The sequence below is a fragment of the Hippoglossus hippoglossus genome, chromosome 7 (genome assembly GCF_009819705.1).
Source record: "Hippoglossus hippoglossus isolate fHipHip1 chromosome 7, fHipHip1.pri, whole genome shotgun sequence".
Taxonomy (NCBI): domain Eukaryota; kingdom Metazoa; phylum Chordata; class Actinopteri; order Pleuronectiformes; family Pleuronectidae; genus Hippoglossus; species Hippoglossus hippoglossus.
The window spans coordinates 26,671,014-26,683,372 of NC_047157.1; the positions used below are offsets into that span (position 1 = coordinate 26,671,014).

At 44.8% G+C, this 12,359-nt stretch overlaps 1 protein-coding gene across 1 annotated transcript in view; it reads left to right on the forward strand.

Moving 5' to 3' along the window:
• The first annotated feature begins 1,843 nt into the window (after window positions 1-1,843).
• Window positions 1,844-12,359, forward strand: part of cacna1fb (calcium channel, voltage-dependent, L type, alpha 1F subunit) — a 28,266-nt gene continuing 17,750 nt past the window's right edge. The window contains exons 1-6 of the mRNA XM_034591621.1: window positions 1,844-2,209; window positions 8,211-8,458; window positions 9,298-9,398; window positions 9,585-9,690; window positions 10,286-10,425; window positions 12,141-12,292. Of these exons, the coding sequence (XP_034447512.1) occupies window positions 2,188-2,209; window positions 8,211-8,458; window positions 9,298-9,398; window positions 9,585-9,690; window positions 10,286-10,425; window positions 12,141-12,292 (769 nt within the window). The 5' untranslated portion in view covers window positions 1,844-2,187. The remainder of the gene's footprint in view (window positions 2,210-8,210; window positions 8,459-9,297; window positions 9,399-9,584; window positions 9,691-10,285; window positions 10,426-12,140; window positions 12,293-12,359) is intronic.

The window sequence follows — 12,359 nt, forward strand, 5'->3', positions numbered from 1 at the left end:
AAAGGCCAAAATGACAAATAATAATAATAAGAAAAATCCTTACAATTTCAAGAGGGCCTCCCACCGTCGGTGTAATAAAGGACATGTTTCACTCCTCATTGTTTCCCTTCTTCTCTTTCATACCACACTCAGGCTGTAATAGCGTTTATCCAGCAGGGGGCAGTAGAGTCGTGTTTATTATCTGAACTATGACGTAATCGACACAGTTTATGGGAGAAACATCCACTTCTTTACCTGGATGTGAAACGTGATGAAGAGAATTAATAATTGTTTGTTTTAGTTAGTTTGTTTAATGTTGTTTGTTCATTACTTTAAATGAGTTTGTTTACTGTTTTTTGTTTATTTAACAAGAATATGGTAGTGTTGTACTGTTGTTGTACTGATTATGCCGCGGAGGGGGGGGGGGGCCGGGAGAAACGGCTCCGAACCACGGCCACTAATCACGCACTACATTCCACGCCATCACGTGCAGCGCTGTCAGCATCACTACGCACAGACTGATCTGTTCAGGTCAAAAACAAAAAATCTCCATGTTGTTGAGATGACGTCATTTAAAGTTGACATCGAACGTGTAACGTGTAACGTCAAAAATAGGCGACTTCCTGTTGCGTTGTTCCATAACGCTCCGCCATAACGTCTTTTTTGTGGAACTGGTATATATATTCATATATACCAGTTCCACAAAAAAGCCGCACTGTTGTTGTACTGTTCCTAGAAAAAAAAAAAAAAAGGAAAATAAACATATATATAAAAAAATATACCACTAAAGCCAAAATGGTGGGCTTCCTGTTTGGTCTAGCATATCTATCCAAGACACTTATTTGTTTGTTATGAAAAGACACGATTTTTGTACATGTCGGCCAATCGTGGTGTCGGGGCTGCCCTTTAGGGGGCGCTAGTCAGTTATTTTGCCACGCCCATTGGCAAAATAACTTAATAATTTATTTAATGTAGTTAGTTGGGTTATTGTTGTTCGTTTATTTACTTAGTAAGTTGGTTCATTGTTGTTTATTTGTTTACTGTTGTTTGTTGTGACAGTCAGTTCATTTGATTGGTGATTTTATGGGTGACCGTTTCCATGGAAACCTAGTGCTCATGTTAAACAACATTCTGACCAAACACTGGAATCAACACTGGCGGTTCTGATGTTCTACTGGGTTTCTACTCTGGTTCTAGTTTGTTTCTACTCTGTTTCATTATTTTTTCTAATTTAATATTTTTCTCTTGACTGAAACAAACGACAGAGAGAAAAGACAGAAAGAGTAAATCCTCTCTGTGACTGCAGCAGATTATGGACGACTTAATATAGAAGCTTAGTGACACACACACACACACACACACACGCACACACACACACACACACACACACACACACACACACACACACACACACACACACACACACACACACACACACACACACACACACACATAAACACACTGCCCTGAATCCTGCCATCTCTGATCTGATGGAGTTTAGTATCTATCTGTCTATCTGTCTGTGTGAAGAGAAGCAGATAGAGAAAAATAATATATATATATATCCTTTTTTTCCCTATATTTTTCTATATATATATCCCTTATGTTGACTTAATATAAAGTAATTCAATGACTATATTTAAAGTCAGTTAGTGGTTGTATAAAAACAATCAGTGTCTGAATATAGACATTTCTCTCTCTGCGCCTTTAATTCTCCTCCTCCCCTTTAACACAGAGCTTTTCTATTTAATCCCCAATTGAGAGAGAGAGAGAGAGAGAGAGAGAGAGAGAGAGAGAGAGAGAGAAAGATGGAAAGATAGATGGAGAGAGAGAGAGAGAGAGAGTCAGATTAGTGAAGTGAAGCTGAAACAGTCTCTCACTCTCTCTCTCTCTCTCTCTCTCTCTCACACACTCTCTCTCTCTCTTCTTTCTCTCTGGATTTATTTCATCTCCTCAGTTTTTTCCTTCGCTCGGATGTTGATGAATAAATCGATAACTGAATTGATCCGCAGCTGCAGCAGGAGGAAAGTGGATCAGTTTGAGATCAGTGTGAAAGTGTTGGCGGTGAAATGAGCACAAGTTGCTTATGTTAGTGAATTAAAAGAAGAAGACGAAGCTGATGGGGATCGAACCGACGGGAAACTGATCAAAGTGCAGCGGATCGATTAAGATGGTCTTCGGCATTCGGAGCTGAGAGAAGCAGCGGAGATGTGCGAGGAGAACCGAGCAAGTAAGATGTTCCAGATGTTTGTGTCCCAGCTGTTTGTGTGTATGTGTGTGAACCGGTTCACTCTTCAAACAGTGGATTCATTGAACAACGTGTCTGCATCTGAAATCTCGATCTGCTGATCAACAGATAATGAATCAATAATGACGGTGATGTGATTTTTAGCAGCTGGTGATTAATTGATCAGTCAAACATCTGCAGCTCCAACAGATGTTTTGAAATATCAGAAAAAATAAAATCTCCAAAATAAAAGTTTTCAATTCAGTTTTTACAGTTTCACTTTCTCTTTTATTTAAAAACCTGCTTTAAATGATCTGAACTTTCTCTGGAGCTTTTAACCACATCTCTCTGTCCTCAGCAGAGGTTACCATGACAACATGTTTTATACATCAGCAAGAATGACACTAAGATTTTAGACTTTATTTATCCTGTTTTCAACTGGAAGTGAAAGAATCTATTTAGTTTAACAAACACATGAAGCTGTTTTCAGACATGAACTCAACCACAGACGTGTTCCTGACATGTTCCTCACATGTTCCTCACATGTTCCTCACATGTTCCTCACATGTTCCTGACATGTTCCTCACATGTTCCTGACATGTTCCTGACATGTTCTGTCTGTGAGAACAAATGTCTGAGTCAGTGTCTCTGAACATTTCCTGGATCTTCTCCTGCAGCCTCCTAGTAAAATGTGTGTAACATGTCAGAGTGAGTCCATGTGAGGAGACAGCAGGACAATGTGTGGAAGCTTCCCAGTGAGCGAGTGGACGTGTTGATGAGGTTTCTAACACGTGACGGACGTGAAACTGGAAGAACTCAAATATCTCAGGATGAAGAAGAGGAGCCGTACACGTAGAAGATGAAGACGTCCACTTGGAAACACGAGGAGGTTCCAGATCTTCTGGTGCTGAGGGCCGACGCCGGTGTGGATGAGCTGTAAACAACAACACTGATCTTTCCACAGCAGAGTTTATACGTCATGTCCGGCCTCCTGCTGCTCTACAGGCTCCGCCCCTCGCTCTACAGTTCATGTGTTCATGTCTGAAAACAGCTTCTGTCTGATTCTGGTTTTCCTTATGAACTTAGAACCTGTTTCAGTCCCGAGCGAACGGATTATTCTTATTGTTCTGGGACACGTGGCCACATACATATTAACGTTAGGTGTGAACAGACGAACTTTACGCTGTGTGAACGATCCCAGAAAATAACTGAGACAAGACAAAGTTAGGGAACAGATATAAATGATGTGATTTGGTTCAGCTTGATTGAATTGAAGGGAGCGTGGGGCCTTGGCGGAGGAATGAGCTTCACTGAGTGACATTTTAATTGTTGATGACGTTAGAGATGATGACATCATCAGGAAGTGATGTCACGCACAGGCAAGGTCTGAAGCCGCATTCCAGAAAACTCAGATGTTGGAATTTTCCAACCTCCTACTTGAAATAGTGCAATGGGCGCTACTCAAAGTCGAAGTTGCGACTTGTGAACTCGGGGAAATTTCATCTAGCCCCGACTTCACGGAGAATCAGTCGTCTGACGTCACACAACAATGGCGGCGCTCATGGAGGTGTAGATACTGTGGCGCTGAGGCCCGTCGACCCTCTGTTGAGTGACGGGTCGAGTGTTCTCTCCCTCGTTTGTATTGAATGTGTTTCCAAAACGTAAAATGTCTGTTGCCTCATGCGTCGTTTCCCTCGTCTTTGTTTCTGTATGAACGGAGGCTGCAAAGGTTTCAGCTGAATTGTTTCGTCACGAGACAAATAAACATCAGCTTCTCACGGTCAGACATGTTTGTTTACGTCTGATGTCATCACCGTGCACTGGAACGCTTGGAAGTCGGAACTCAGAAAATTCAGGTCGGAATATCCGACAGTTGTCTTGAACGCAGCAGAAGTTGAACTGTGCGACCGAAACAGATTCACAACATCTTTGGGTTTATTTGATAAAGATGAGTTGATGACATTTTGCATCATGTGTTGATCAAAGTTTCATGTTGAGTCGGATTGAAAGTAAATCTGATTGTTTTTGTTTCGTCTTCGTTCTGTTCTGGGGTCAGTTCTCAACAAGAAATTGAGCTGCCATGTCATTATACTGAGGATTAGAGCGCCACCTGCTGCTCTGGAGGGCTCTGGTGTTTTGGTGTTTGGTGATTTGAAGCGAAGGCTGAGCTGGTCTGGACGAATAAGTGATGAATCTTCATTTACTGATGGTCAACGCCGACTTGACCCTGACGCTGTGGCTCAGAGTTCGTCTTTGTTTCGACAGATTCACATTCAAACCAAATGAAGTTTCGTCTGAGTCGTCTGTCAGTCAAACGTTACATCAGTCCTTTTAACTCCTTTAATACGAGTCAGTGCAGCTACAAACAGATCAAACTCAGCCCAGTTCACACTATGGGATTTTTAGCCTGATTTTCCACCTGATGCTAAATTTTGAACCTCGCAGACAAACGGCTCAGATGGAAGCCAACTCTTCAAAGACGTGATTTGAGAGGCTCGCCCACACCCCCCCTCCTCCAACTAGATTTAGGTAAAACAACAACTACGGCCAATCAGAGCGCACCAGATGTGCTAGTCAGGGGCGTCTCCTTGGGAAAGATCATGTCGTGGGAACTCATGACTGCAAAACTCTGGAGTACAGGCAGGAAGTCGTGTAGAAGGAACTTCACAGCGATCCCTTGGAAAGTTGGGTTATCTGAACTTAGCGTTAGAGACAAGATAACACACTGAGTCCAGGAGCCTGGATGTGTCAGATCAGCGTCCTGATGAAATGTAAGATGACCTCTGACCCCCCCCCCCCCCCCTGGACCTCCTGTTTATACATCAGTTAACAGTTTCCCAGGTGCGACATGTGGGCAGAGATGAGGTCAGAGGTCAGAAACCGGAGCGTGCTGAGTATTTCATGTGCTCAGTCGTACGCTCTCGTCCACTCAGTGTCGTCCTGAGATCAAACCCACGGAGCCTGTGGACGCTCACGTTCTCACAGCTGCAGAAGGTGTGAGACCTTTGACCTCAGTTTGACTGAAAACCTGCCACTGACCACGTGTGTCACATGACGTTCTCCTGCACTTCTACGTCCTACTGTCGTCATAGCAACAACAAAGTTCGAGCTGCCTCATCGAGACAAACGATTTCTCTGAGTTAAGATGAGACGCTCACTCGCTCATTAATCCCCCTGCTTCTGACGGAGGATCAGACCTGCTCTCTGAACTAAGATGGCCTCCGCAGACCTTCTGATAATGTTGTCATGGAAATGAGTATTAACATGTGACATCACCTGTTACCACGGCAGCAGAGTTAATCCACCCTCTTGTTCGGGCCGTGAAATTAAGCTTATTTAAACTTTATTTAAACCGAGGAGACCTTTCATCCTGATGAACTGAGACTGAGACACACACGTCGCCTCACACGTCTCACACACACACACACGTAGTCTCTAACACACACACACACACACGTCGTCTCACACACACACACACGTCGCCTCACACGCACACACACGTCGTCTCTCACATGCAGAAACACAGACCACAGGATGTGTATACATCAACCATCTCGTCTCTTGGTGACACTTTATTTACCTGTTGTTCTGAGATGCCTCTTAGCTGTGTGTTTGTGTATGTGTGTGTTGTGTGTGCGTTTGTGTTTGTGTATGTGTATGTGTATGTTTGTGTGTGTGTGTGTGTGAGAGAGAGAGAGAGCTTTGCAGCGAAGAAGAAAAACTGTCCACATTCACAAAATGAACTGAGGACCTTCCAGCTGGACTAGGCTGGAGGGCAACACACACACACACACACACAAACACACACGCACACACGCACGCACGCACGCACGCACGCACGCACGCACACACACACACACACACACACACACACACACACACACACACACACTGAGACAGGGCAGTGAAAAGTAGGAAGTTAACAAGGCGGATACGGGTCGTGTGCGAGTGATGGGATGCCCCATTACACCATCTCTCTCTCTCACACACACACACACACACACACACACACACACACACACACACACACACACACACACACTCTGTTGTCAGGATGATGTGAGCTGACTCGGGATAATTCTGGGATAATTAGTCGGTGCTTCTTGTCGTCCTGGGGGTGAAGCAGCTCCTCCACAGGAACCAAACAACGTGACCAACAGTCATGTGACCAGCACGGTCCAAACCTCAGCTGCTCATTGCTCATTGGACGACCTGCTGAGATACCGACTCAGGGGTCAGAGGAGGAGACGCTTTAAACAAAGTGCTGGTTTTAGAACAGGCAGTGTTGTCCATGACAGTCTGCTTCAAAGTCCAGGTTCAACCCGACCCCGACCAACATGGAGCCTGTGACATCAGCAGCTTTGGGAGGAGCTACTGAAAGATATTGTCCATCATTTTGAAAAGAAATGAGTGAAACCAGCCGTGAGATTTTTCTGAAACATTCAAACTCAAAATGTGATGAAGTGAATTTATAAGAACTGATCAGTGACGTTCTGTCAGACGTGATTTTTTCTTCTTCCTCTGAGGATTATTGGCAGTTGACAAACAATGAATCGGTGCTTTATCGGCACCGGCCTGTGTGAATGATCGGTTCTCAGAAGGAACTGATTCTAAATAGTGTGAACAGGAGATGAGGCTTCAGATCTGACCTTGAACTGATCCTGGCTCCGCCTCTTCCTGTCCTATAGGGACAGGATCAGGTCCAGAGAGTGGTTTTTACTTCTGGTTTCAGAAAAACACAAATTTAAAACTCAAGGCTTCAAACACAGCAGCTCACAAAATGATTCTTGGTGTGAAGGAGAATCTCCCACAGACTGTGAATGTATCTGTAGTTTGGTAAAGATCAGTCGTTGGTTCGATCTTCATGATCCGTGAAAAAGCTTTTTCGAATATTTGAATATTAAATTCTCTGGCGTAATTGGTGAGCGAATATGATGTGATGAAGATAAAAGTTAAACTGATCTCATTTTATACGTGTCTGTAAATAAACAGCTGGACAGAACAGCAAAGCATTCTGGGAAACACAGGAAATCTAGAAAATGACTAAACAAAAGCAAAGAGAGATAATCTCACTATTCATCACTGGTTCGTGTGCGTGTGCGTGTGCGCGTGCGTGTGCGTGTGTGTGTGTTCAGGGTCCTCAGGTTCTAACATATAAATCATGGCCCAGATCACAGACACATACACACACAGAGAGAGAGAGAGAGAGAGAGAGAGAGAGAGAGAGAGAGAGAGGGAGAGAGAGATCTAGGTCACAGCTGTTCACTACAATATTTCTGTTTTCACCTCCTCTGGAAACTCACATCTCCTCCTCTGCTCTTCTCTCCTCTAACCTCTGTCGTTGACCAAGTTGTATGTTGTTAACGGACGGTCAGTACTTCCTCCCTCGCAGGGAGCTGATTGGTCAAAAGATGGGTTCTCACCAGGTGAAGGTGAAGTTTTTCTCAGTTCAGTTTGAAATCAGTTTGTCCACAAACACAAGTTCTGTTGATAACGTGTGAAGCGCCTGTTTTCACCCTGAGCTCTGACTTCCAGCACGTTGTGAGAAGTCAGAGCTCAGGTACCACGTAAAGCTGGGTCCTGGATCCAGTCTTCAGTATATGGATCCTCAGAGTTTCAAGAGGGTTCAGACCTTCAGCCTTTTCAGTCTTAATATCTCCTCAATAGCAGGTGTGAAAGGTTCCTCACACACGGTCCAGAACAACAGATCAAAATCTAGTCCGAACAAAAGAGGTGTTCTGGGTCTGGATCAAACTGAACCATGGTTCTGTTGGTTTGCAGTGAAAACACTTTGTTGTACAGTTTGGACTTTTGGACCAATCACAGGAAGTAGAGACAGCATTAAACAATAGAAGAAGAAAAAGAAGTGGAAGCAGCTCACAGGATTGCTTTCAATCAAATGAACTGATTAACAGAGCAAATGCTAATTATAGAGCGACCTTCCTCTGTGGAGGATCACGACCTGATCTGCAGGTCATCGTGTTTCTTCTGTGTCTGTCTCCAGGTGCCGGTCGCAACGGCTACACCAAAGCAGTGGATGGAGAGGAGGGGGGAGGAGAGGGGGAGGAAGAGGAGGAGGGAGGAGAGGTGGATGGAGAAGGAGGAGGAGGCGAGGAGAGGGATGGAGAGTGGGACGAAGAGCTGGACGGAGAAAACGAGGGAAGTGTGAGGATGACAAGAACCGACACGCTGCACTCGACCACAAGTTCGACTGGAACACAGAGGAGGAGAGGACTACACGCTAAGAAACAGGTGAGAAAACACGCTAAGAAACAGGTGAGACAACACGCTAAGAAGCAGGTGAGACAACACGCTAAGATACAGGTGAGACAACACGCTAAGATACAGGTGAGACAACACGCTAAGATACAGGTGAGACAACACGCTAAGAAGCAGGTGAGACAACACGCTAAGATACAGGTGAGACAACACGCTAAGAAACAGGTGAGAAAACACGCTAAGATACAGGTGAGAAAACACGCTAAGATACAGGTGAGAAAACACGCTAAGATACAGGTGAGACAACACGCTAAGAAACAGGTGAGAAAACACGCTAAGAAACAGGTGAGACAACACGCTAAGAAGCAGGTGAGACAACACGCTAAGATACAGGTGAGAAAACACGCTAAGATACAGGTGAGACAACACGCTAAGATACAGGTGAGACAACACGCTAAGATACAGGTGAGACAACACGCTAAGATACAGGTGAGACAACACGCTAAGAAGCAGGTGAGACAACACGCTAAGATACAGGTGAGAAAACACGCTAAGATACAGGTGAGACAACACGCTAAGATACAGGTGAGACAACACGCTAAGATACAGGTGAGACAACACGCTAAGATACAGGTGAGACAACACGCTAAGAAGCAGGTGAGACAACACGCTAAGATACAGGTGAGAAAACACGCTAAGATACAGGTGAGACAACACGCTAAGATACAGGTGAGACAACACGCTAAGATACAGGTGAGACAACACGCTAAGATACAGGTGAGACAACACGCTAAGAAACAGGTGATGAAGATGATGATGATGTCGATGACGATGACGATGCAGATGATGATGACGATGTTCTTCCTCCTCAGGTGCAGGGCAGTAATCAGGTCCAACGCGCTCCTCGAGCTTTATATTGTCTGAAACTGAACAATCCAATCAGACGAGCCGCTCTCTCTATCGTCGAGTGGAAGTATCCTTTACTCCGACCAATCACCTGTCGGCTTCAGATCAATCAACTCTTTCATCTGCTAACGAGCAACATGAGTCATCAGTTATATTACTGCTGAGTGTTCATTTACTATTGTATGCTAACTCTATGCTAGCTCTATGCTAACACATGTACTTCACACTGTAGTTTCCTTAATGCATCTCTCAGACCCTTTGATATCTTCATCTTGTTAGCCATCTTTGCTAACTGTGTCGCTCTGGGAGTTTCCAAACCGTTTCCTGAGGACGACTCCAACTCCACCAACCACGACTTGGTGAGACACAACAATAGTAGTGCTACGCAACAATACAACTAAATGATTATACTACTACACAACTGCAGTGCTACACAACTACACAACTACACAACTACAGGAATGTTTCCTTAGGACGACTCCAACTCCACCAAACATGACCTGGTGAGACACAACACTATACAACTGTATACTAATACACTATTAAACAACTACTCTACTATAACTACACAACTATACAATATACAACTTCACAACTTTCCCCCTGCTTCCAGTCGCTGTGCTAAGCTAGGCTAACATGTTACCCTGAACGAAACACTGCTCGCGGCTGTCAAAGGTTGAGGGATAAATTCAGGAAGTGAGTGACAGGTCTGTGATCGGAGATGATCGGCTGAGTTTCTGCTTCATCGCTCTCTCTCCTCTCGATGTCAGAGTCTCTCTACCTTCAGTGACTCTGTTCATGAAGTCACTTCACATCGAGGTCACCGCTGTGTGTTTGGGTTAAAGTGTTAATTAAGAGTTAAACATTTAAATGATCAATACATCGTGATGCTAAGCACTTTGTGGGTTTCATGATGTTCTGTTGTGTGAGTGGAGCATGTGCTCTGTGTTTCAGGAACAAGTGGAGTACGTCTTCCTCATCATCTTCACCATTGAGACCTTCCTGAAGATCCTGGCCTACGGTCTGGTGATGCACCCGAGCTCCTACATCCGCAACGGCTGGAACCTGCTGGACTTCGTCATCGTCATCGTCGGGTGAGAAAACACAGGAACCGTTCTTTAGATGTTCTGTGTTTAGAAGTTGAAGTGCCAGGAAGTTGAGTGTGAAACGAATGGTCGCCATCTTGGCTAGGTAGCGGAGGGGGAAGGGCCATCAGCATATTATCAAACAAAAATGGTGTCAGAGGATTGCATGGTAGCCGTAGTTTCCATGTCACGAGACACGGCGGGCGCACACCTTAAGTTTGTAAGGTTCCAACTAGAACCAGGTTTAGATTTAGGTTTTTTCTGAAGATTGAAGATAAGTTTTTGAAGTTAAGGTGAAGATTAGGAACACATTATGTGTTTGTATGTGTGTGTGTGTGTGTGTGTGTGTGTGTGTGTGTGTGTGTGTGTGTGTGTGTGTGTGTGTGTGTGTGTGTGTGTGTGTGTGTGTGTGTGTCCCAGCGGTAAATCTGATGTGATTGCAGTAAACTCCTCTGACCAGCGGAGGAACAAACCCTGCAGCGATGCCTCAGTTTATCTCCTCAGTTTTCTGGTGTTGAGCTAATGTGACAGTCGACTGAGTTCAGTGTAACTCGGCTCTAAATACACACATCTACTCTGCTGCAAGAAACTCCTACTGTCACTTTAAAAACACAGGAAGTTGACCCCAACTAACCACTGAGAGGGCGGAAGACAGATCTCCTCCACGAACCCACAGCTCTGGTTCTCCTCCACGAACCCACAGCTCTGGTTCTCCTTGAGGAACATGCAGCTCTGGTTCTCCTCCACGAACCCACAGCTCTGGTTCTCCTCCACGAACCCACAGCTCTGGTTCTCCTCCACGAACCCACAGCTCTGGTTCTCCTTGAGGAACATGCAGCTCTGGTTCTTCTCCAGGAACCCACAGCTCTGGTTCTCCTTGAGGAACATGCAGCTCTGGTTCTCCTTGAGGAACATGCAGCTCTGGTTCTCCTTGAGGAACATGCAGCTCTGGTTCTCCTTGAGGAACATGCAGCTCTGGTTCTCCCTTATTAACCTGCAAAAGAGCTACTAAAAACAGAACAGTTTGTAATGTGATGTGTTGCTGCACTGATGAATTCTTAAAAATGAACGTCAGAGAAAAGACGACATGAACATATGAACATGGGTGACGACTCAAAATGAACAAATTAAAAGGAAGCAAATAGAATATAAAACAGAGAACCAGCAGCAGCCGTCACCCGCTGAGGTCACAGTGCGTCCTGCAGGTCCTGAGGCTCGTCCTGTGTGACGGTGGTGAACGTCCTGAATGTCCCCAGGCCAAAGATGATTAAAACTGTTGTCATGGTAACGTTGCCTGAGTACTCTCTTTTCCAATTTATATTCATAGATGATACACTGAGGGTCTCTCTCTTGACTTTGTGTTTGTCTCTGTAGGGACGATCAAATCACTGTCTCAGTTAAGACGCTGAGTTTTTACAGTTTAAGGACACATTAGGTGGAAATCAGTTTTCACTAAACTGATTCAGCTCATGCTTCTACCGGATTTTGAGCATTTAAAGTTTGTTTTTAAAATCAAGCTCATCGTGCAGATTCTCTCTGAGCAACATCTGAGCTCCGCCTCTCATAGCTTCTTGTAAATCGTGTGGTCAGACGGTTTATTTTGTGTTTATATCTTTGCGTCCTCTCATGAAGTGATTTCTTTTCACGTCATCTCAGCACCTGACAGGGGCCTGTGTTTGATGAGCTGGATCATTTATCCTTTTCTTCTTCTGTTGTTTTTGCAGATTGTTCAGCGTCGTCCTGGAGACAATGACTCATAAGTCTGGCGAGCAGGCGACCACTCACCACGTGCCGGGGAAACCTGGAGGTCTGGATGTCAAAGCTCTGAGAGCCTTCAGGGTCCTGAGGCCCCTGAGGCTGGTCTCTGGAGTCCCCAGTGAGTCTGCTGGATCGGAGGGTCTGTCTGTGTGTGTTTTGTGTATTTGTACACCTGTTTATCTTTG